General features: G+C 34.8%; 1 protein-coding gene across 1 annotated transcript in view; it reads right to left on the bottom strand.

Moving 5' to 3' along the window:
* The window catches only part of LOC130051812 (39S ribosomal protein L21, mitochondrial-like), a 62,092-nt gene that overhangs the window by 15,653 nt on the left and 19,132 nt on the right, over nucleotides 1-27,307 (bottom strand). The window contains exon 4 of the mRNA XM_056154522.1: nucleotides 24,851-25,014. Coding sequence (XP_056010497.1) covers nucleotides 24,851-25,014 — 164 coding nt within the window. The remainder of the gene's footprint in view (nucleotides 1-24,850; nucleotides 25,015-27,307) is intronic.

Raw genomic sequence — 27,307 nt, 5'->3', positions numbered from 1 at the left:
CATCGTCTCATGGTGATCTACCTGTGTGCCAAATATGGTATGCCTAAGTCAAAGAACAAAGAAGTTATGGCCCGGACACGAATCTGCACAGACAGACGGACGGACAAGCAGACAGAGTGATTCCTATATACCCCCAGAACTTCGTTTGGGGGGTATAATTATCTCCCTTAGACAGTGGTAAATAGATATGGACATAATAAGAAAGATGATGACATTCAAACAGACAGACAAAGTGACATGATTCTAAAATCTATAGGTGTCTTCCTCTTATTGTAAAGTATTTCTGTACAAAATTTGAAAACTGTACAGTGAAAACTGTCTGAGTTATCGTGTCACAAAGAAAGTGTTCACAATAACAAAGATAATGACACACATACAGACAGACAGACAAAGTGACATGACCCCAAAATCTATAGGTGTCTTCCTCTTATTGTAAAGTATTTCTGTACAAAATTTCAAAACTGTACAATGAAAACTGTTTGAGTTATTGTGTCACAAAGAAAGTGTTCATAATAACAAAGATCATGCCATACAGACAGACAGACAAAGTGAAATGACCCTAAAATATATAGGCTTTTTCCTCTTATGGTAAATTATTTCTGTACACAATTTGAAAACTGTACGATAAAAACTGTTTGAGTTATCGTGTCACAAAGAAAGTGTTGATGGACATACATACGGACGGATGGACGGACAATGGGCTTCCCGCATTTCAAAATCAAATAGTCAACGTGAACAGTCTTTAGAAACTTCACAATTAAGTTACATCACCATAACAAGTTAGCAGTTAGAATTAAATACTCAAGGTGAACAGTCGAGTTGTCCAGTCCTAAACATTAGTTTCTCACACACTAGTTATGTTCCCCAAACAAAGTTTGGGAACATATTGCTTTTACTCTGTTTCTTATTATTATTATGTTCCCCAAACAAAGTTTGGGAACATATTGTTTTTACTCTGTTTCTTATTAGGGTCTTCCGTCTCCAACGGAAGACCCTTCTATTATTCTATTTTTTCTTTTTCACTTTTTTTATTATTAGGGTCTTCTGTCTTCAGCGGAAGAACCTTCTATTATTCTATTGTTGATTTTTCACTTTTCTTTTTATTATTAAGGTCTTCCGTCTCAACGGAAGACCTTATAGTGATTCTTATGTTTCTTTTCCTCTATTATTAAGGTCTTCCGTCTCCTGCGGAAGACCTTACTATTATTGTTCGCGTTCTTCTTCTTCATTATTATTATTATTATTATTTTCCTTGGTAGTACACGCGTTTTTCTCAGCCATTTCTCGATCGATTTTCACGAAATTTTCAGGAAAGATGTCTTTTGGTGACGAGACTTTGCTTGCAAAATTTCGTGCTTGACGTCACTTCCGGTCAGGAGTTATCTCTCTTTTAGTGACTTTTTGAAGGGCCTTGTTGTCCACACATCTCCTCCGTTAGTTTTGAAGCTAGAGTCTTGAAATTTCTACACAAGATAGAGTAAACATTTTAGAAGATTATAACATGGCACCATTAACTGTTTGGCATCGTCAAAATTTCAATTGTGCACGCGCATGCACGTGTGCTTCAATTTGATTGGATAATACAAAACCGTTTATAACATTCATGCCAATTAAGGAAATTTAATAATATTTACAGGATAGGTAGACATTTCAAATATCTACAGATCGATGTATTAAAAATTGCAAACGCGCATGCGCACGCACGTGTATTGTCTTTTGAAGGTTCAATTCTTTCAATGACCATAACTTTTTTGTTTTTTGTCAAAATCTTTTCAAACTTGTATTGTATATGTATCTTGATATTCTTAAGAAAAGTGTACAGTCATAATTACCATCCGGCACGTGCATGCACGTGTGCTAAATTGTGATTGGACGATTTTCAAATCGCCATAACTTTCTTATAAATGATGGAAACAATATGAAATTTATACTGTAAGTATATCTATCAAATTCCTATTGAATGACATCAACATTGATGCTGAGTCATACTCACGTGCCCGTGTATGCACGTGCATATCTTTTCTTTCATTTTTCGGGTACTAAAATGGTTATAACTATTGAATTAAAAACTGAAATGAATTCAAATTTACCCTGAAGATCTATGATATGAATGTCTTTGAAATGGTGTCAACAAATTTTCCATTATCAAAATCGCGTGCGCGTGAATGCGCGAGCATTGTAATTTTTGACGTCTAAATTTAAGTATTGGTCTATAACATTTTGAGATTGCAATGAATAGGTTTGAAAATTAGGTTTCAGGTATGTTTTGGGCCTCTCAATTTACTAATAGTCTCAAAATCACTTCCCTGCACGCGCATGCACGTGCGCTTAATTCTGATTGGACGATTTTGAAATCCCAATAACTTTCTTATGAGTGAAGCAATCGATACCAAATTCATATAGTAAGTATATTATTCAAATGTCTATTGAATACTATCAACAAAATTGCTGTGTGGTACTCACACGCACGTGTATGCACGTGCATTGATTACTGTCTTTGTAGTTTTGAGTTTCCGTTAATTTCTCGTTTTTCATTGAACAGTTGTGAAACTTCTCTTGTACACATATAGTATAACTTCTGATGTATCGAAATGGTCGAATTATTTATCTGCACGTGCATGCACGTACGTGCACGTGCACAAAACTCTCAGATCTTTATAACTGATTTGAACTAGTATGAAATGGACTGAACGTTATAAGATAGTTATATATTCACATGCTACACAGTTTGCAATGGTCAAAACAACGTGTACTGAAAGAAATGTCACCACTTACTAAATGGGGGAATGTTTGGGGAACATCTGTAACGGTCCCCGTTACAATAAGTACTAGTTATTATTATTTTTATTCTTTTTTTTTTTCCTTACCGATTTTGTGCAGACGATTTCTCAGAGATGGCTTGATCGATTTACTTCAAATTTTTAGGGTTGATGCATTGCTATCTGAAGTTTATATCTTTTTTTGGATTTTTGAAAATTCACTTCCGGTTGGAAGTTATCCCCCTTTTATCGATTTTCAGATGACCATTTTGTCCGGCCTAAATCTCAAAAACGATAAAAGGTAGAGTGCTGAAATTTTCAGTGATATTAGACGACATGTTGTAGTTGTGCACATTGGTTTTAAAAATTTCCGGAAGTGCCTAGTATGGAAGCTCGGTAGGGGTCGAAAATGGAGTTTAAAAAAGTGTCCAATTTTTTTCCACGTTTTAAATCAGAACTTTTTACTCGTAAATATTTTGCTTAGACATATATAACCAAAGTTGTACAGTTTATTGAGGTCTTTCGTGTCATATCAAGAAATGGGCCTATAGGCCTCATGGCTCGCCTGAACCATTGAATTTCTGTTACAATTATTAACTTTTTTCTCACGAAACTTTTGATAAGACATGTAGAATAAAAGTTGTTCGGTTTTGCAAGATCTATCTAACGATACCAAAAACTAGGCCTCAGGGCGTCATGGCTCGCCTGAACAGTCGAATTTGTATCACAATTAATAACATTAATAACTTTTTTCTCGAGAAACTTTTGACAAGACATGTAGAACAAAAGTTGTTCAGTTTCGCAAGCGTTAACTAACGATGTTAATAAATAGGCCTGCAGGTCTCATGGCTCACCTGAACAGTTGGGTTATTGTTGCCATCTATAACATTTTTGTCAAGAAACTTTTAATAAGACATCTAGAACAAAAGTTGTTCAGTTTTGCAAGATCTTTCGAACAACATCATGAAAAAGGCAAACGGGCCTCATGGCTCGCCTGAACAGATTTATTAGTGTCACAATCAATAACTTTTTTCTCGAAAAACATTTGATAAGACATGTAGAACAAAAGGTGTTTAGTTTTGTAAGATCTTTCGAACGATATCAAGAAAAAGGCCCACGGGCCTTATGACTCGCTTTAACAGTCTGATAAATGTCGTAATCAATAATTTTTTTCTCAAGAAAATTTTGATAAGACATGTAGAACAAAATTTGTTCAGTTTTACGAGATATATCTAGAATGATATCAAAAAATAGGCCTCCGGGCGACATGACTCGCCTGATCAGTCGAATTTGTATCGCAGTAAATAACATTATTAACTTTTTTCTCGAAACAAGGCTGACCCCTTTAATTAGTGGCGAAGAGGGGCAGAGTCTTTAATTTATAGCACTTAAATGATCAATATTTGTAAAACATTACCGAAGCTAAATTGTACGTTTAGATAATATATTTGTATCATTATTTCTGAACGAAAATCTCAATCAAATTCTTATCTCATCACATCTAAAATTGGACGGAAGACCCACTCGTTGCTCGCAACGAGATCGCATCTAGTTATTATTATTATTATTCTTTTTCTCCGGTACTTTTTTGTCCGGTAGTGTTCTCAGAAACTACAGAAGGGATCGATATGAAACTTTCCAGGATGATAGTATAGCGTTTGTAGATGTGCATAGTGATAGTCATTTTGTTTATGCGTGCATGCACGCGCGCGCACTTGCATTGCAATTTTGGTACAAAAAATGGAAAATCAGAATATTGGAGGAAGCGATATAAAACCTAAATAGGATGATAGTATATCATTTGTACATATGAAAAATAATAGTTATTTTGTCAGCACGCGCACGCATGCGCGTGCACGCGCATTACAAAATTTGTACACTAACTTTGGAATCAGTCTAACTTTTTTGTTGTTCATTGAAATGGCTTGAAATTCATATCATAGGTAGATATTGAGACCCTTAACTGATTTGCATGGTCAAAATTACCAATTTGCACGCGCATGCACGTGCGCTTCATTTTGATTGGATAATACTAAAACGTTTGTAACTATCTTATTTATGAAGCGAATGAGATGATATTCACAGTATACGTAGACAATATGTGTATCTATATATTGGTGTAACAAAAAACTGCCAACACACGCGCGCATGCGCGTGCACCGTTTTTTAAATGTTCAATTTTTAAAGGATGATAACGTTTTTGTTTTTCATCAAATTCTATTGATATTAATGGTTTAGATGTGTCTTGGTACTCCTTACAAATTGCTGTAGTTAGAATTACTGCTCAGCACGTGCATGCACGTGTGCGGAATTCTGATTGGACGATTCTAAAATCGCTATAACTTCCTTATATGTGGTGGAAATGTTATGAAATTCATACTGTGGGTATATGATACAAATGCCTGTTGAATGGCATCAACAAAAATTCGGAATCATACACGCGTGCGCGTGTATGCGCGTGCAACGCTTTCTTTCATTTCTTGGTACTGAAATGACCATATTGAACGTACTACATGTAATTAAAGGCTAAAATAAAATGATTTTTTGCTATAGATTCACAAGGACATCACTTTTTAATTGGGGAAGGTTTGGGGAACATCTGTAACGGTCCCCGTTACAATTAGAACTAGTTATTATTATGGTCTTCCGTTACCAACGGAAGACCTTCTAGTGATTCTACTGTTTATTATTATTATTTTTTTTTTCCCTTTCGTCTCCGAGACAGTTGGATGGATTTTCCTGAAACTTTCACAGATTGAAGAGAACGAGTGCACCTCGAGGCATTTTTTTCATTTTTTCAAAATTCACTTCCGTTCGTGAGATTCGTCCGATTTTCCGGTTTTTGTCAGCAACTTTGTCCAGGGGTAAACTTGAAAACGACTAAAGATAATCGAATGAAACTTTCAGGGATGATAGATCTATTTTCTCTATGGTGCATGCACGTAATATTTTTTGTCGCCGTCACTTCCAGTCGTCACCGGAAGTGATTAAATGAATCATCAATTTCAAACTTTTTTCTTTCAAATTCAAACCTATTTCGGTTTACTATATCTCGTTCTAATTCTCAAAAAATGTTGACCCCACCGGAAGTTGAATCTCCAACTTCCGGTTATATCAAAGAAAGACTATTCATTCTCTCATTTTTCAGTGCCATAAATCTTGGTCATGAAACTAGTTAATGAGTTGAGTTTTACATATATTGTAGTCACTATAAATGTCTAGAATAATGTCAAATATTTTTGTAAAATTCACTTCCGGTCGGCAAATACGGCCTATTAGCTGTTTTCGTTGTCCAGCGTTTTTCTCAGAAACGGTAAAAGATAGAGTCACCAAATTTTTAGAGTTAATTGATCTGACTTTGTAGGCGTGCAATAGGGGGTTAAGAATGTCGGCCGTTACTTCCGGTCGTCACCGAAAGTGATTAATAAATCATAAATTTTAAACTTTTTTGTTTGAAATTGAAACCTATATCGGTTTACTAGGTCTCGTTCTAATTCTCAAAAACTATTGACCCCTCTGGAAGATGAATCTCCAACTTCCGGTTATATCAAAGAAAGACTATTCATTCTCTCACTTTTCAGTGCCATAAATCTCGGTCATAAAACAAGTTAATGATTTGAATTTTACATATGTTATAGACACTAGAAATGTCTAGAGTACAGTTAAATATTTTTGTAAAATTCACTTCCGGTCGTGAGATATGGGGTGGACATATTCAAACCTTGTTTTTTCAGTTTCTCAATAATGAAGATAGATAGACGCTTGAAACTTGTAGAGTTGATCAACTAACATTAGTCCATTCTACACATACATTCAATTGTTTTGTCCGTCACTTCCGGTCTATACCGGAAGTATTTGAAATAATGTCGATTTTCCGATTTCTTCGAGTGATTTCTCAGAGATGGCTGGATATATTTTCTTAAAATTTTCAGGAATAATGTCTTATGAAATGACCTTGCTATAATTATTTTTGTTTTTCCAAAATTCACTTCCGGTCGGAAAATAGGGCCGATTTTCTGTTTCTCAAAAGGAATTTTGTCCAGCATTTTTCTTGGAAAAAGTAAAATATAGGTTCATCAAATATTCAGGGATGATCAATCTCCGTTTGTAAGCGTGCAGTAGGGGGTTGAACATGTCGACCGTCATTTCCTGTCGTCACCGGAAGTGATGGAAAGAATCGCAAATTTCAAACTTTTTCCTTTAAATTGAAACCTATACTAGTTTATTAACTCTCTTTCAAAGTGTCAAAAGAATATTGAGTCTGTCGGTAGTCAAAACGGCTACTTCCGGTTTCTTGATAAAATACCTTTTTACTTTTCGTCTCTTTGTCCCCATAAATCTCGCTTATATTTGAAGTCTTTCATATGATTTTCACATGTCTTAATAAAAGTATCAACTTCTAAAGTTTTGATAATTTTGTTTTTCAAAATTGACTTTCGGTCGGTAGTAACCTACTACTTTTTCTTTCTTTAGTCTACTTCTTTTTGTTGAGAACTCTTTCAGATAGAGACGTGAAATTTTCAGGGAATATAGACAGTAAAGAGTCGCTGTCATTTATAGGCAAATGCATCTGAATAGTACTTCCGGTCGTCACCGGAAGTTACGAGAAAGGAGTAAAAAATTCGATAATACATCTCTCATTCATTGTTAAGGCACATTTTCTGATACATTTATTTGGTTTTCGCAGGAATAGAAAGCTCTTTACCGGAAGTGGTCTAACGGAAGACCTACTCATTACTAGTAATGAGTGTCTAGTTATTATTATTATTATTCTTTTTCTCCGGTACTTTTTTGTCCGGTAGTGTTCTCAGAAACTACAAAAGGGATCGATATGAAACTTTCCAGGATGATAGTATAGCGTTTGTAGATGTGCATGGGGATAGTCATTTTGTCTGCACGTGCATGAACACGCGCGCACGTGCACTGCAATTTTGGTACAAAAAATGAAAAATCAGAATATTAAAGGGATCGATATGAAACCTAAATAGGATGATAGTATATCATTTGTAGATATGAAAAATAATAGCTATTCTGTCCGCACGCGCACGCATGCGCGTGCACGCGCATTACAAAATTTGTACACTAACTTTGGAATCAGTCTTAACTTTTTTGTTGTTCATTGAAATGGCTTGATATTCATATCATAGGTAAATATTGAGACCCTTAACTGATTTGCATGGTCAAAATTACCAATTTGCACGCGCATGCACGTGCGCTTCATTTTGATTGGATAGTACTAAAACGTTTGTAACTATCTTATTTATGAAGCGAATGAAATGATATTCACAGCATACATAGACAATATGTGTATCGACATATTGGTGTAACAAAAAAATGCCAACGAACACGCGTATGCGCGTGCAACGTTTTTCAAATGTTCAATTTTTAAAGGACAATAACGTTTTTGTTTTTCATCAAATTCTATTGATATTAGGGGTTTAAATGTGTCGTGGTACTCCTTACAAATTGCTGTGGTTAGAATTACTGCTCAGCACGTGCATGCACGTGTGCTGATTTCTGATTGAACGATTTTAAAATCACTATAACTTATATTTGGTGGAAACGTTATGAAATTCATACTGTGGGTGTATGATACAAATGCCTGTTGAACGACATCAACAAAAATTCGGGATCATACACGCGTGCGCGTGTATGCACGTGCAACGCTTTCTTTCATTTTTTGGTACTGAAATGACCATATTGAACGTACTACATGTAATTAAAGGCTAAAATAAAATGATTTTTTCCTATAGATTCACAAGGACATCACTTCTTAATTGGGGGAGGTTTGGGGAACATCTGTAACGGTCCCCGTTACAATTAGAACTAGTTATTATTGTTCTTTTTCTTACCGATTTTGTGCACGCGATTTCTCTAAAACGGCTTGATAGATTTTCATGAAACTCTCAGGAAAGTTGTAAAATAGGATTGTTTAGAAAGTTTTTTTTTTGGTTTTGCAAAAATCACTTCCGGTCGCAAGTTACGGCTAAATTTCCGTTTTTCAAATGACATTTTGTCCGGGCGTTTTCTCATAAACGGTTAAAGATTGAGACTTCAAACTTTCAGGGAAGATAGATGGTGACTTGTAGCTATGCAATAGGGTATTATCATTGCCATCCGTCACTTCCGGCCGTCACCGGAAGTGAACAAAAGAAACGTCAAATTTCAAACTAATGCTTTTGACACAAAACTTGCATAGATTAATTAGATATCTTTCGGCGTTTCAGAAAATGTTAGTCTTACCGGAAGTTTAACCAGCAACTTCCGGTTTTTAGAGAAAAACTTCGAAAAAATGGTCTTTTTTTGTCCTCGTATATCTCGTTTATTTATCAAACTTTTAATACGATATTTACAGATTTTAATGACATTATCCATCTTAAGAGAACCCTGTAACACTATTTCAAAATTCACTTCCGGTCACAAGTTACGGCCGAATTTCTGTTTTTCAAATGATATTTTGTCCGGGCGTTTCTCATAAACGGTTAAAGATTGAGTCTTCAAACTTTCAGGGATGATAGATTATGAATTGTAGCTGTGCAATAAGGTATTATTTTTGTCATCCGTCACTTCTGGCCGTCACCGGAAGTGAACAAAAGAAACGTCAAATTTCAAAATTATGCTTTTGAAACAAAACTTACATAGATTAGTTAGGTCTCTTTCGGCGTTTCAGAAAATGTTAGTCTTACCGGAAGTTTAACCAGCAACTTCCGGTTTTTAGAGAAAAACTTCGGAAAAATGGTTTTGTTTGCTATCATATCTCTCGCTTATAAAGCAAGTGTTTTTGTGATTTTCAAATATATAATTGACATTATCCATCTTCAGAGTATAGTGAATTATTGTTGTTTCTTTTCAAAATTCACTTCCGTTCGTTAAATATGTACGATTTCCGGGTTTTTTTCTTCTCCAAGTGTTTTCTCATAAATACTCAAAGATTGAGTCTTGAAGAAAGTTAGATAGTGACTTGTAGATGTGACATACATGTTTCAACTTTCTTGCTGTCACTTTCGTCATCCGCCGGAAGTACCATAAAAATATGTAATATTTCATTTTTTAAATTCTAATCCTCATAAAATTATTTAATAGAGTGTAATAAGTCATATCATTTCCACCGGAAGTTGGTTGTTCGAAACCGGAAGTTGTTTGTTTGAAACCGGAAGTTGTCCAAAAACTCAGTATTTTTTATGGAAATTTTTAGTGTGGGTTCCTATGTGGTTCAATTGGAATTTTTAGTCGTTTTATGGACTACCGAGATACTTGAAAGTGAATGAAACAAAACCGAAATTGTTTACAATTGATAAATCACGTCTTACATGTATGTGTTTATTTCTTTCATGTACAGTCGTTCTTCACTAATTCACTGATTGAATTCTTCCAGTCAAGGTCCTATCTCGTCAGAAATTGGACGGAAGACCTATTCGTTGCTCGCAACGAGATCATTTCTAGTTCTTATTCTTTTCTTCTTATTTTTCCTCTTCTTTAGTGAGAAATTTGTCCGACCGATTTTATGAACATGCTTCGACTGATCAACTTCAAACTTTGTGAGCTGATAAAGGGTCATTAGGAGGGGTGCAATCAACTTTTCAAATTTTCAAAATGGCCGCCGTTTCAAGATGGCGGCCAAAAAACGTCAAAAACTCAAGGTTGTCGGATTTCAACCAAATTCTATTTCTAGGGTAATTTAGTGACCCCGAGTCCATTTCCATTATCAAAATTTTTTTTTCAGCCGCCATTTTCAAAATGGCCGCCATATACCGAAATATTTCAAAGTGTTAAAATCTGTACAACATTTGGGTTCTGGGGTAAATTGAGGGTCCACAATTCATTTCTAGCATCAGTATTGCCTTCCAATCATTTTTCAAATGTTTCAAAATGGCCACTATTGAAGAAAATGGCCGCCAAAAATCAAGTCCGTCGGATTTCAACCAAATTTAGTTTCTAGAGTTCTTTGAGGATCCTGAGTGCATATCTGGCATCAAAAACCATTTCTGACATGGGGAGGTGTTTGGAGACATTTGTGTTGGCATCCCAACACAGTTATAGCTCGTTATTATTATTATTAAGGTCTTCCGTCTCAACGGAAGACCTTATAGTGATTCTTATGTTTCTTTTCCTCTATTATTATTAAGGTCTTCCGTTCCAGACGGAAGACCTTACAGTGATTCTACTGTTTATTAAGGTCTTCCTTCTCCTGCGGAAGACCTTACTATTATTGTTCGCGTTCTTCTTCTTCATTATTATTATTATTATTTTCCTTGGTAGTACACGCGTTTTTCTCAGTCATTTCTCGATCGATTTTCACGAAATTTTCAGGAAAGATGTCTTTTGGTGACGAGACTTTGCTTGCAAAATTTCGTGCTTGACGTCACTTCCGGTCAGGAGTTATCTCTCTTTTAGTGACTTTTTGAAGGGCCTTGTTGTCCACACATCTCCTCCGTTAGTTTTGAAGCTAGAGTCTTGAAATTTCTACACAAGATAGAGTAAACATTTTAGAAGATTTGTGGGGGATTCGATTTTACCGGAGGCGATTTGCCTAAACGCTCGCCTGGACCTGAAAAAATGGATGCCAAAATTTTTCGCCGATTTCGGCGATTTTTGACCTTTGATCTCTAATATCTTTTTTCTTGCAAATATTTTGTTAAGACATGTAGAACAAAAGTTGTGCACATTTACGAGATCTTTTCGAAAATATCAAGATTTAGGGGCTAGCTCCTTAAATTAGGGATCTAGAAGGGCTCAAAGTCTAGATCAAATATCTCAAAAATCGTTAATATTTTGGTATAAGTCAAAGAACAAAAAATGTTCATCTCAACAATCCAAATCTATTCATATAAAAATTTAGGTCATATGTTACGTAATAAGGGATTTTAAGGGCCAAAACCATAAATTTTTTACCCCTTGTATCTCGAAAACGACAACTATTTTGAAAAGCAATAAAGAACAAAAGTTGTTCAGAATGATGATCTGAACAATATGCATATTTCGTTTTTACCCTATGTGGCCCCGTTAGGGAGCTACAGTTTGGCCCCTAAAAATTACTTCTAGAAATAACTCCAGAACGGTAAAGAATTTCTAAATACTTGTTGAACAAAAAATGTTTGAAATGTCATGACCTTTCTTACGATATCAAGCAAAAGGGGCTGACCCTTTAAATTAGGGGCCCAGAAGGGTCCAAAGGTTTATGAGAATATCTCAGAAACTATTAATATTTTGTAATAAGTCATTGAAGCGGAAATGTTCATCTAAACGAGCTTGTTCTTATCAAATCAAAAAGTAGGTCATATGTTACGTAATAAGGGATTTTAAGGGCCAAAATCATAAATAATTGACGCCTCATATCTTGAAAACGACAACTATTTTGAAAAGCATTATTGAACAAAAGTTGTTCAGAATGATAATCTAAACAATATGTACATTTCGTTTTTTCCCTATGTGGCCCCGTTAGGGAGCTACAGTTTGGCCCCTAAATATTTCTTGTAGAGATAACTCGAGAACGGTAAAGAATTTCTAAATACTTGTTGAGCAAAAAATGTTTAAAATGACAAGGCCTTTCTTACGATATCAAGCAAAACGGGCTGGCCCTTTAAATTAGGGGTTCAGAAGGGTCCAAATGTTTTTGAGAATATCTCAGAAACTATTAATATTTTATAATAAGTTGTAGAAGCGGAAATGTTCATCTCAACGAGCTTGATCTTATCAAATCAAAAAGGAGGTCATATGTTACGTAATTAGAGATTTAAGGGCCAAAATCGTAAATATTTGACGCCTCATATCTTTAAAACGACATATTTTTTGAAAAGCATTATTGAACAAAAGTTGTTCAATGTGTCATAACCTATCGATCAATGTCAAAAAATGGGTCTGTGGGCCTCATGGCTCGCCTGTAGAGTCGATTTTTGTCGATATCAGTCGATTTCAAAAACTTGTAACTGGTAAATATTTTGTAAGGACATATTGAACAAAAGTTGTTCAGTTTATCGAGATCTATCGATTGATATCAAGAAATAGGCCTATGGTCCTAATAGCTCGCCTGTAGAGTCCATTTTTGGTTGATATCGGTCGATCTCAATAACTTTTTACAGGTAAATATTTTGTAAAGACATATAGAACTAAAGTTGTTGAGTCTATAGAGGGCTAACAAATGACATCAAGAAATAGGCCCGCGGGCCTTATGGCTCGCCTGGAGAGTCGAATTTCAAACGAATTTCACCGCAACTTTGCTTCAGAAGCTTATGATATGAAAAATTGATTATATCTAAAGTGTCTTAAAGTCGGAAACTAAATTGGGACTCATTTGTCTTCTTTTTTTTTTTTTTAACTCCGAGTGCATCAACAAATCGGACGGAAGACCTACTCGTTGCTCGCAACGAGATCGTGTCTAGTTAAGGTCTTCCGTTTTCAACGGAAGACCTTCTAGTGATTCTACTGTTTATTATTATTAAGGTCTTCCGTTTCCAACGGAAGACCTTCTAGTGATTCTACTGTTTATTATTATTATTATTTTTTTTTTTTTTTTCCCTTTCGTCTCCGAGACCGCTTGATGGATTTTCCTGAAACTTTCACAGGTTATAGACAACGATGGTACCTCGAGGCATTTTTTTCATTTTTTCAAAATTCACTTCCGTTCGTCAGATACGTCCGATTTTCCGGTTTTTGAAAGAAAGTTTGTCCGGGGGTAAACTTGAAAACCACTAAAGATAATCGAATGAAACTTTCAGGGATGATAGATCTATTTTCTCTATGGTGCATGCACGTATTATTTTTTGTCACCGTCACTTCCGGTCGTCACCGGAAGTGATTAAATAAATCATCAATTTCCAACTTTTTTCTTTCAAATTGAAACCTACTTTGGTTTATTATATCTCGTTCTAATTCTCAAAAAATGTTGACCCCACCGGAAGTTGAATCTTCAACTTCCGGTTATATCAAAGAAAGCCCACTCATTCTCTCATTTTTCAGTGCCATAAATCTCGGTCATGAAACTAGTTAATGAGTTGAGTTTTACATATATTATAGTCACTATAAATGTCTAGAGTAACGTCAAATATTTTTGTAAAATTCACTTCCGGTCGGCAAATACGGCTTATTAGCTGTTTTCCTTGTCTAGCGTTTTTCTCAGAAACGGTAAAAGATAGAGTCACCAAATTTTCAGAGTTAATAGATCTCACTTTGTAGGCGTGCAGTAGGGGGTTGAGAATGTCGGCCGTCACTTCCGGTCGTCACCGGAAGTGATTAAAGAATCATAAATTTCAAACTTTTTTCTTTCAAATTGAAACCTATATCGGTTTACTAGGTCTCGTTCTAATTAAAAAAAAATGTTAACCCCACCGGAAGTTGAATCTCCAACTTCCGGTTATATCAAAGAAAGACTATGCATTCTCTCATTTTTCAGTGCCATAAATCTCGGTCATAAAAGAAGTTACTGATATGAATTTTACATATGTTATAGACACTATAAATGTCTAGAGTAAATTGAAATATTTTTGTAAATCTCACTTCCGGTCGTGAGATATGGGGTGGACATATTCAAACCTTGTTTTTTCAGTTTCTCAATAATGAAGATAGATAGACGCTTGAAACTTGTAGAGTTGATCAACTAACATTAGTCCATTCTACACATACATTCAATTGTTTTGTCCGTCACTTCCGGTCTATACCGGAAGTATTTGAAAAATTGTCGATTTTCCGATTTGTTCGAGTGATTTCTCAGAGATGGCTGGACATCTTTTCTTAAAATTTTCAGGAATAATGTCTTATGAAATGACCTTGCTATAGTTATTTTTGTTTTTACAAAATTCACTTCCGGTCGGATAATATGGCCGATTTTCTGTTTCTCAAAAGGAATTTTGTCGAGCATTTTTCTTGGAAAAGGTAAAATATAGGTTCATCAATTATTCAGGGATGATCAATCTCCCTTTGCAGGCGTGCAGTAGAGGGTTGAACATGTCGACCGTCACTTCCTGTCGTCACCGGAAGTGATGGAAAGAATCGCAAATTTCAAACTTTTTCTTTTAAATTGAAACCTATACTAGTTTATTAAATCTCTTTGAAAGTGTCAAAAGAATATTGACTCCGTCGGTAGTCAAAACAACTACTTCCGGTTTCTTGATAAAATACCTTTTTCTTTTCATCTCTTTGTCCCCATAAATCTCGCTTATATTTGAAGTCTTTCATATGATTTTCACATGTCATAATAAAAGTATCAACTTCTAAAGTTTTGATAATTTTGTTTTTCAAAATTGACTTCCGGTCGGTAGTAAACTACTACTTTTTCTTTCTTTAGTCTACTTCTTTTTGTTGAGAACTCTTTCAGATAGAGACGTGAAATTTTCAGGAAATATAGATAGTAAAGAGTCGCTGTCATTTATAGGAAAACGCATCTGAATAGTACTTCCGGTCATTACCGGAAGTTACAAGAAATGAGTAAAAAATTCGATAATACACTTCTCATTTATTGTTAAAGTACATTTTCTGATATATTTGAATGGTTTTTGTAGGATCAGAAAACTCTTTACCGGAAGTGGTCTAACGGAAGACCTACTCATTACTAGTAATGAGTTTCTAGTTATTATTATTATTGTTCTTTTTCTTACCGATTTTGTGCACGTGATTTCTCAAAAACGGTTGGATAGATTTTCATGAAACTTTCAGGAAAGATGTAAAATAGGATTGTCTAGAATGGTCTTTTTTTGGTTTTGCTAAAATCACTTCCAGTCGCAAGTTACGGCTGTATTTCCGTTTTTCAAATGACATTTTGTCCGGGCGTTTTCTCATAAACGGTTAAAGATTGAGTCTTCAAACTTTTAGGGATGATAGATGGTGACTTGTAGCTCTGTAATAAGGTTTATCATTGCCATCCGTCACTTCCGTCCGTCACCGGAAGTGAATAAAAGAAACGTCAAATTTCAAAATTATGCTTTTGGAATAAAACTTGCACAGATTAATTCAGTCTCTTTCGGTGTTTCAAAAAATGTTACACTTACCGGAAGTTTAACCAACAACTTCCGGTTTTTAGAGAAAAACTTTGAAAAATTGATATTTCTTTGTCTTCGCATATCTCGCTTATCTATCATCTTTTTACTACGATATTTACAGATATTTTTGACATTATCCAACTCTGGAGGACCCTTTAATCCTTTTTCAAAATTCACTTCCCGTCACAAGTTACGGCCGAATTTCCATTTTTCAAATGATATTTTGTCCGGGCGTTTTCTCATAAACGGTTAAAGATTGAGTCTTCAAACTTTCAGGGATGATAGATTATGAATTGTAGCTGTGCAATAAGGTATTATTTTTGCCATCCGTCACTTCTGGCCGTCACCGGAAGTGAACAAAAGAAACGTCAAATTTCAAAATTATGCTTTTGAAACAAAACTTACATAGATTAGTTAGGTCTCTTTCGGCGTTTCAGAAAATATTAGATTTACCGGAAGTTTAACCAGCAACTTCCGGTTTTCAGAGAAAAACTTTTAAAAAACGGTCTTTCTTTGTCCTCGTATATCTCGTTTATTTATGAACCATTTAATACGATATTTACAGATATTATTGACATTATCCATCTCAAAAGAACCCTGCACCACTATTTCAAAATTCACTTCCAGTCACAAGTTGCGGCCAAATTTCTGTTTTTCAAATGATAGTTTGTCCGGGCGTTTTCTCATAAACGGTTTAAGATTGAGTCTATAAACTTTCAGGGATGATAGATGGTGACTTGTAGCTCTGTAATAAAGGTTTATCATTATCATCCGTCACTTCCAGCCGTTACCGGAAGTGAACAAAAGAAACGCCAAATTTCAAAATTATGCTTTTGAAACAAAACTTGCATAGATTAATTGGGTCTCTTGTGGCTTTTCAGAAAATGTTAGTCTTACTGGAAGTTTAACCAGCAACTTCCGATTTTTAGAGAAAAACTTCGGGAAAATGGTTTTTCTTTGCTATCATATCTCTCGCTTATAAAGCAAGTGTTTTTGTGATTTTCAAATATATAATTGACATTATCCATCTTCAGAGTATAGTGAATTATTGTTGTTTTTTTCAAAATTCACTTCCGTTCGTTAAATATGTACGATTTCCGGTGTTTTTTTTCTCCAAGTGTTTTCTCATAAATACTCAAAGATTGAGTCTTGAAGCTTTCAGGAAAGTTAGATAGTGATTTGTAGATGTGACATACGTGTTTCAACTTTCTTGCTGTCACTTCCGTCATCCGCCGGAAGTACCATAAAAATATGTAATATTTCATTTTTTAAATTCTAATCCTCATAAAATTATTTAATAGAGTGTAATAAGTCATATCATTTCCACCGGAATTTGGTTGTTCGAAACCGGAAGTTGGTTGTTCGAAACCGGAAGTTGTCCAAAAACTCAGTATTTTTTATGGAAATTTTTAGTGTGGGTTCCTACGTGGTTCAATTGGAATTTTTAGTCGTTTTATGGCTACCGAGATACTTGAAAGTGAATGAAACAAAATCGAAATTGTTTACAATTGATAAATCACGTCTTACATGTATGTGTTTATTTCTTTCATGTATAGTCGTTCTTCACTAATTCACTTATTGAATTCTTCCAGTCAAGGTCCTATCTCGTCAGCAATTGGACGGAAGACCTATTCGTTGCTCGCAACGAGATCATTTCTAGTTTTCTTCTTCTTATTCTTATTATTCCTCTTCTTTAGTGAGAAATTTGTCCGACCGATTTTGTGAAAGTGCTTCGACAGATCCACTTCAAACTTTGTGAGCTGATAGGGGGTCACTAGGAGGGGTGCATTCAACTTTTCAAATTTTCAAAATGGCCGCCGTTTCAAGATGGCGGCAAAAAAACGTCAAAAACTCAAGGTTGTCGGATTTCAACCAAATTCAATTTCTAGGGTAAATTCGTGACCCCAAGTCCATTTCCACTATCAAAATTTTTTTTGAGCCGCCATTTTCAAAATGGTCGCCATATACCGAAATATTTGAAAGTGTTAAAATCTCTACAACATTTGGGTTCTGGGGTAAATGGAGGGTCCACAATTCATTTCTAGCATCAGTATTTCCTTCCAATCAATTTTCAAATGTTTCAAAATGGCCGCCATTGAACAAAATGGCGGTCAAAAATAAAGTCCGTCCGATTTCAACCAAATTCAGTTATTAGGGTTTTTTGAGATTCCTGAGTGCATATCTGATATCAAAAACCATTTCTGACATGGGGAGGTGTTTGGAGACATTTGTGTTGGCATCCCAACACAGTTATAGCTCGTTCTTATTATTCCTCTTCTTTCCTGAGAAATTTGTCTGCTCGATTGTATGAAAGTGGTTCGACATATCCACTTCAAACTTTGTGAACTGATAGGGGGTCATGAGGATGGGTGCAATCAACTTTTCAAATTTTCAAAATGGCTGCCGTTTCAAAATGGCGGCCAAAAACGTCAAAATTTCAAGGTTGTCGGATTTCAACCAAATTCTATTTCTAGGCTAATTTAGTGACCCCGAGTCCATTTCCACCATCAAAATTTTTTTTCAGCCGCCATTTTCAAAATGGCCGCCATATACCGAAATATTTGAAAATGTTAAAATCTCTACAACATTTGGGTTCTGGGGTCAATTGAGCGTCCACAGTTCATTTCTAGCATCAGTATTTCCTTCCAATCAATTTTCAAATGTTTCAAAATGGCCGCCATTGAAGATATTCGTAATTTTCATTTTGAAGCGAAGTCCTCGCTAGCCTAATGGTTAGCGTAGTGGATTTTCATGCGGGCGACCCGGGTTCAATCCCCCAGATTACTCGAATATTTTTTTCCCACTTTATAACAAATGAAGAATTTAAGGTTATCTACTGGACACGGAAAGAACGGAAGACCTTCTTGTTGCCATGGCAACAAGTTTCTGGTTATTATTATTATTATTATTATTATGTACATTTGTTATGAGTGAAGAAAAAACTTTTCTGATAACAGAGAAGAACTTAGTATTCCGAAAACATTGATCTACCGTTCACATTCAACTGCTTAATACTACAAACCATTAATTTTCTCATATTTTATTTCCTCGGGACAAAGGAATAACTGAGATTGTATAACGGTTATATATATTGTGATATCAATACACTTTTTTTCCCTATTTCTTTATCTATATACTTTATAAGTGGCACATACATATGTACTTCTACATGCATTCAAATTAATATCGATAGTATTAATACTGTCATTTTCTTCTTGAAGCAACGGTCCTCGCTAGCCTAATGGTTAGCGTAGTGGATTTTCATGCGGGTGACCCGGGTTCAATCCCCCGATTACTCGAATATTTTTTTCCCACTTTATAACAAATGAAGAATTTAAGGTTATCTACTGGACACAGAAAGAACGGAAGACCTTCTTGTTGCCATGGCAACAAGTTTCTAGTTATTATTCTTTTTCTCCGGTAGTGTTCTCAGAAACTACAAAAGGGATCGATATGAAACTTTCCAGGATGATAGTATAGCGTTTGTAGATGTGCATAGTGATAGTCATTTTGTCTGCACGTGCATGTACGCGCGCGCACGTGCACTGCCATTTTGGTACAAAAAATGGAAAATCAGAATATTAAAGGGATCAATATGAAACCTAAATAGGATGGTAGAATATCTTTTGTAGATATGAAAAATAATAGTTATTTTGTCTGCACGCGCACGCATGCGCGCGCACGTGCATCACAAAATTTGTACACTAACTTTGGAATCAGTGTAACTTTTTTGTTGTTCATTGAAATGGCTTGATATTCATATCATAGGTAGATATTGAAACGCTTAAGGTAGCGACGGATAGCAACCACGTGATCAGTAAAAATTGTGTATTTTCACGTGAATTCATTTTCCGGAATTCTTTACTCCGCCATAGAATAGTCGAAAAACAAAAAGGGGTTCCGAAAGTGTTTTGTTGCTGTGACTGACTCGCCTAGATAAAATATGCACGTACCACATAAGTATACGTCAATATCTGTAATAATGGTAGATCAAATGTTTCATCTGTGTGAAACTTTTTGCTAATCAAAATGTTAAACCAACCACCAATCCATATACTTAGATACGCTACGTAAACAAAGTTGTTGGTTGATACATCGTAATGTCCGAGTGCAGCATGCTGCGAGATTAAATACTGTTTATACAGTCATTGAGAGGCTAAACAAAGTTTCTTGCAAGAAGAGGAAGTTGGTGGATGCATTCAACTTGGACAATGAAATCATAGTTTCGTTTGGTGAGTGAAAAAAATACCATAGATTTGTTCAACTCACATTTCCTCTGCTATTTCACAACGCGATTTATATTAACATCTGTAAGTTTAAACACACGACATACAGTAGATGTATTATTTTGTATGTATATATGTATTCCATGTGTGCTTAAAATACAACTCCCACCTGTGCATGTGATTGTAAACGAACGGATGTCATGTAAATGTATACCACATTTGTAAACATGGGCTCTCACAACTCTTTTATTAAGAAAATATCGTTATGAAAATAACCGTTACGAAAATAACATACCTTGAACTACATGTATAAAAGTAATGAAAAACAAATATCTGTATAGACCTATTATCTAGGGGTATGAGGGAACCGGATAGAAAGTGGAGGGGGGGGGGGGGGGGGCATGTGTTGAATTATAATTCCCTAGACTATAGTGTGTATACATATACTTTGAAATTTCAGTGACCTAAGAAATATATCAAACCTGAGGTTTCGTGTTTCACACAAACATGTAGGTTGGCAAAACCTTTTTAAAAATAATGTAAATTAATCACAAGTCTGCATATGACCTCTCATAGGCAAATGTATGCACTGTATGTATAAGTAAGATATGTATACTACACGTATGCCCTTCTCTTGACCCACATTTTGTAAATAAAACAGATATGATAAGTCTATGGCAGTTTATGAAAACATATATACATGTCATCTCATATTGCAATTTATAATTTTGAAACATCAGTATAAAAATTTTCACTGAATATGTGTTGCGACACAATTTTAAAATTCACATTGTCTGTCGCAGTCTAATTACTCAATGGTATAATATAGATCTAACTGTGCAAATATCAATTATGATGATCTTTTTTCTAGGCATTAGCCTGAGGACCAAGGGAGGTTAGATAGGACCAGTGTAGGTTGATGTGGATTTCGAGTCAACAAGTATAACAGCAAGAGAGGTACTATATTTTCTTTTGATAAACATTTGTAAAGACAATTCTGAGTATATCAGATATTCATCTTTTTTGCTATATTTAAATATATTTATCTTTATTTTGAACAGGTACTCCATTTACAGTGATGATGAATTATCCCCTGGACCCCCACAACTCCACAAATTTAAAAATGTTTGATCAAGTTCCGAAGATTAAAGAACTACTGCAAAGTTTGGGAATTGGATGAAAAACATTAATTCACTTACATGAGCTCAGAGCAGTGGATGTTGTACAACATACTTGAAACTAAATTGTGAATTTGAGGGAAAACAAGTACATGTACTCGTGTATTACATGTACATGCCTTTTGAAAGACAATAATATTGCATAGATGTAAAGGAAATTTCAATGTTGATTATTCTTTCTTAGATATACATGTATTAGTAAAAAATGTGCACATGATAGAATATCAATTTTATAACTTCAATCAATGTGTTTGAATTTTCCTTGTAATTCAAAATTTAGTTGAAACATACATCATTGATACATTAATGTATATCAAATTTTTATAAAAGTTTCATAATGGAACTAATTCACCCCCCCCCCCCCCCCCCCCCCCCCCCCTTATACATACAGTGAACATAGACCTTTACCTGGGGAAAACTACAGTTAGTTAATGCAATATACATGTACATGCATTCTCAGTTATCCAATAGTGAGTTTTTGGTTCATTGTGAAACTACAATTAAAAATCTTAAACTTATGAAAGACACACCTATCTGTGAGGGCAAGATGACTCAGATGGACTTACATGTAGTGATCCATGGGCAGTTGATGGGTCTCTTTCCATTGGTATTAATTATTTATTGAAATATGAAATGGTTATTTAAACATATTTGGTGTATTATACTGTATAGTGATATAAATTTCTATAAAAAAAATATGTATAGGTAATAGATTTGGTCCAGTTATTACAAGAAATTGTATGAAAAATAACTAAATATTTAGGCAATCATTGTGAGTGCAAAAAGGTCAACTGCAATAGCACACACTATATATCATTCTGAAATGGCTCATAGAAACTTCTAGTATTGTGAGTTTGAATGCTCAATGTGGTAATTTGGGAATGCTTAATCATTTAAGGTCAATAGTTTATCTCTGCTGACGGTATCTCTTAAAATTCATTTCTAGAAGGGAGGGGGTAGGGTTACAAAATCTGACATAGTTTCAGATTAAACCTCATTTGGTATATTTTTTTCTATTCAATATTTTAGATACTACTTGACTTATTGTAAAAATGAAATAAAATCAGAAATTTTATGAGCAGAATTTTGTTGTTGTCAGAAAATGTATGCCTGATAGTATTTGAGAAACGTCATATTTAGGGTAAATTTGGCCAATTGCCAAGTCGAATCATCCCTATGTTTTCCTTAGATGCATTTTGAATTTCTGATCAATGTTGATTTTTTGTCTGTTTGTGTTTAATTTACATAACTATATATGACAAACAATATTTCTGATGTCAATAAAAATTTTATTGGCTTCTTTGTTAATTTGCTCAATTTTGGCATTTTTTGCCTTTTGGGGTTGCAAAAGAGGGGATTTCAATCTCGCTTTTCCTCGAAAATTAACCTGATTACTTTTGTTGATTTTTTGATATGTTTTAGGATAAAGTCAAAATGTTATAATAAATAAATTTAAAAAAAATTCAATGAGCGGTTTTTTGGGAGCTAGCTATCAATAGCTACCTTAACTGATTTGCATGGTCAAAATTACCCATTTGCACGCGCATGCACTTGCGCTTCATTTTGATTGGATAATACTAAAACGTTTGTAACTATTTTATTTATAAAGCGAATGAGATGATATTCACAGCATACGTAGACAATATGTGTATCTATATATTGGTGTAACAAAAAATGACAACTCACACGCGCATGCGCGTGCATCGTTTTTCAAATGTTCAATTTCTAAAGGATGATAACGTTTTTGTTTTTCATCAAATTGTATTGATATTAGGGGTTTAGATGTGTCGTGGTACTCCTTACAAATTGCTGTGGTTAGAATTACTGTTCAGCACATGCATGCACGTGTGCTGAATTCTGATTGGACGATTTTAAAATCGCTATAACTCCCTTATATTTGGTGGAAACGTTATGAAATTCATACTGTGGGTATATGATACAAATGCCTGTTGAACGATATCAACAAAAATTCGGAATCATACACGCGTGCACGTGTATGCACGTGCAACGCTTTTTTCATTTCTTGGTACTGAATTGACCATATTGAACGTACTACATGTAATTAAAGGCTAAAATAAAATGATTTTTTCCTATAGATTCACAAGGACATCACTTTTTAATTAGGGGAGGTTTGGGGAACATATGTAACGGTCCCCGTTACAATTAGAACTAGTTGTTATTCTTTTTCTCCGGTAATTTTTTGTCCGGTAGTGTTCTCAGAAACTACAAAAGGGATCGATATGAAACTTTCCAGGATGATAGTATAGAGTTTGTAGATGTGCATAGTGATAGTAATTTTGTCTGCACGTGCATGCACACGCTCGCACGTGCACTGCCATTTTGGTACCAAAAAATGGAAAATCAGAATATTAAAGGGATCGATATGAAACCTAAATAGGATGGTAGTATATCATTTGTAGATATGAAAAATAATAGTTATTTTGTCTGCACGCGCACGCATGCGCGTGCATTACAAAATTTGTACACTAACTTTGGAATCAGTGTAACTTTTTTGTTGTTCATTGAAATGACTTGATATTCATATCATAGGTAGATATGAAGACCTTTAACTGATTTGCATGGTCAAAATTACCAATTTGCACGCGCATGCACTTGCGCTTCATTTTGATTGGATAATACTAAAACGTTTGTAACTATCTTATTTATGAAGCGAATGAGATGATATTCACAGCATATGTAGACAATATGTGTATCTATATATTGGTGTAACAAAAAATGGCCAACGCACACACGCATGCAACGTTTTTCAAATGTTCAATTTTTAAAGGACGATAACGTTTTAGTTTTTCTTCAAATTGTATTGATATTAGGGGTTTGGATGTGTCGTGGTACTCCTTACAAATTGCTGTGGTTAGAATTACTGCTCAGCACGTGAATGCACATCTGCTGAATTCTGATTGGACGATTTTAAAATCGCTTTAACTTTCTTATATTTTGTGGAAACGTTATGAAATTCATACTGTGGGTATATGATACAAATGCCTGTTGAACGACATCAACAAAAATTCGGAACCATACACGCGTGCGCGTGTATGCACGTGCAACGCTTTCTTTCATTTCTTGGTACTGAAATGACCATATTGAATGTACTACATGTAATTAAAGGCTAAAATGAAATGATTTTTTGCTATAGATTCACAAGGACATCACTTTTTAATTGGGGGAGGTTTGGGGAACATATGTAACGGTCCCCGTTACAATTAGAACTAGTTTAATTTTAAGTTTGGAAAACAGAAAACATCACGTCTGATTACCTTTCATACAACTAAAGCTCAGCTTTCTTGAAATCAATATTATTTCCAAGATGTTCATTATAAAATCAAGATTAACATTATCTCAAAATTTTTGGTTTGTGGATTGCTTGTGCTTTGTTGAAAATTTACATTATTTCTGTGAAATGTTCCGTAAAAAATACTGCAATGTATAAAGTAAAGAATACCACTTGGTCAAAATTTTGCTATGCATTATACACACGAACTGCATTTTATCCCCAATTTTCAGGCCTAAAAAGAGGTATGCATATTCAACACAAATGCATATTAAATTCTGCAAAATATGGTGTACTTGTATCTCCTCCCCGTTTCCATATAAGGGACCCCCTCACCCTACCCTTATATGGAAAATCTGCAGCAAAGGAATGACCAGTACTTCCATATTACTATATATATGTATGATACCCAGTACATGAATTTTACCTTCTCCAGCTTGACCCTGGTGCCTACTGTGGGGTAGGAGCTGGTCTCCACAACAACAATGTCATTAACTGTGACCTTTCTCTGAAATCCCGCCAAGTGCACCACTGCGAACAACCTGCCAAGGTCCTCAGAGTTAATGCTGCTATTGACAGCCTGGACAATCTCTACACAAAGTAATAAAAGAGTGTAATTCTATTCAAACCAACTGAAAGCTCGAAAAAAGGTAACTTTTTTTTAAATGAGAGAGAGAATACTTTCTTATGTTAACTTTAATGTACTTATTAAATGCTATTTTTTACCACAGTTTTAAATGTACTTTTTTTTTTCAAAATGTAGATCTACTGTAAATCACATTTTATTCACGAGAAAATTATTTACATGTAATTTTGTGAGACTATTCATTGTGAAAATTTAGTTCTCACAAACTATATTATGAAAGAGTCAATATATATCACACACACACACATATGTGTAATGCGTGTTAAATGAACACGTTAACTTCCCACCTGCAACCGAATACTTCTACAGTTATTGATATTTTTGTACGAAAATTTACTATTTGATACTCAAAACAACATAAAAGACATTACTACGATTGAAATTCGTGAAATGTAGTTTTATTCACTCCTTGAATTTTTGCTTATCAAGTGAACACTTTCGTTTACACACGGCCAATTAAACACTCTGAAACGCACAGCCAATTAAATACTCTGACATGCAGAATCAATACGCAAGATCGTAAATACCGAGTTAACGGAACTCTCTTGTAAAGAAGTCCGGAAAAGCGGGTCGATCTTGGGCATTTTTTGTTTATTCAAAACATGGCATCAGAAGACGATTTAACCTCCATAATTCCACAATTAAAAGCATTTTTAAATGAAAGGTGTGTAAAAATGTCTGGATACAGGAAAAATGGACTTCTGAATTTAGCTCGCGAAGCTATATATTTTGACGAAAGCTCTTCTCAGCTTTGGGAATTTCCTGGCTGACAGCAGTGGGAAAAAATCCACCACATTTCCATTAAAATCTATCAGTTGTGGATATTTCTGCGTATTATGTTTCTTTCTTGAGTCATTACTACAGTCTACTGCAATGCAATGATAGTACACCATTGTTAAAATCGGGTGAATCAATCACGACAAAAGTTGCAGAACTGGTATTATTTACCAACATGCCCAAATTCTCGCATACTCTGGGTCTCTCGAGACTTTGAAAGGGGAAAGTAAAATTTAAAACCGAGACGGAAAAAGTAGTCGCGATCTTGCGTATTAAACACTCTGATACACACAGGTAATCAAACACTCTGAAACATCCAAACAATCAAACATTCTCACCATGCTAAATAGATTGGCCTTCTTCCGGTATAATAAAATACGTATTTTATAATAACAGAAGAAGGCCAATTTCTAAAGCTTACAAAGAAGCGTGAAACAATTACATAAATCGAAATTGGGATGGGATAGACAGGAAATCCACACATTTCATTGAAATTATCGCTGCAAATAAATCAGAAGGGTGGGAGTAGTATCGATTGGATGATTGATTGATTACTTTACGTCCCGTCAAGAATATTTTATTCATATTGAGACGTCACCAGCTGTAGGTGGAGTACCACAAATTTAGACCTATCTTTAGGGTTCAGGGTCGTAGCAGTGAAGGTTCTTTATCATGCAAACACCTACTACGACACGGACCTCCGTTTATAAGGTCACATCCATAAGATCCGTGATTCTCACTTCTATTCACCTCTAAATGTCGAGCATTTGGCGAAGGAGAAATCACTACCAATTCTAACGTCTTAGGTTTGACGCATGAACTCACGATCTCCTGGTTACGAAGCGAATGCTCTACCACTGAGCTACTGCGACCGTTTGGGGGGGGGGGGGGGAGGAGGAGTAGTGTCCATAATGATAACTTTAAATGTAATAATAACTTATAATTATTATTATTATTATTATATATATATACTTTTATAATTATAGACCCCCTTGTTTGCCAATGCATGCGGTACGGGCCAGTTTCTGTTGTAATTCGACCAAAAAGTTTAATAAATAAAATCAAAATTCTGTAATACAGTGCCTAAAAGATCTAATACATGTATTCATAATTATATACATCTTTTGTATTACTTTAATTTTTTAGTTGACTTTTGACATAAATAAAAATTAGATATCTTTGTAAAGAAATGTTACGTGATATCTTAATTCCATTCTAAAAGGTAACACTTTCATGAACATTCTGTGAATATGTAACTACATAGATGTGGCCTTACAGAAAACTTTAATCAAACGTGGCAAAAACCATAAATTCTTTGAAAATCCAGATTATAACACCAGTTTATATAACATAACTTCAGAATCCGGATTTGCTCCCGATTCCTTCATATACTGTTACAAAGATATCTACTTGTTTATGATATGTACATGCACATTATGTCAATTTTGACTGTCATCTCAC

Source organism: Ostrea edulis, chromosome 1 (genome assembly GCF_947568905.1).
Source record: "Ostrea edulis chromosome 1, xbOstEdul1.1, whole genome shotgun sequence".
In the NCBI taxonomy this organism is placed as follows: Eukaryota; Metazoa; Mollusca; class Bivalvia; order Ostreida; family Ostreidae; genus Ostrea; species Ostrea edulis.
Note: the sequence above shows the minus strand (reverse complement) of the source record. Positions and strands in the feature narration are given on the sequence as shown.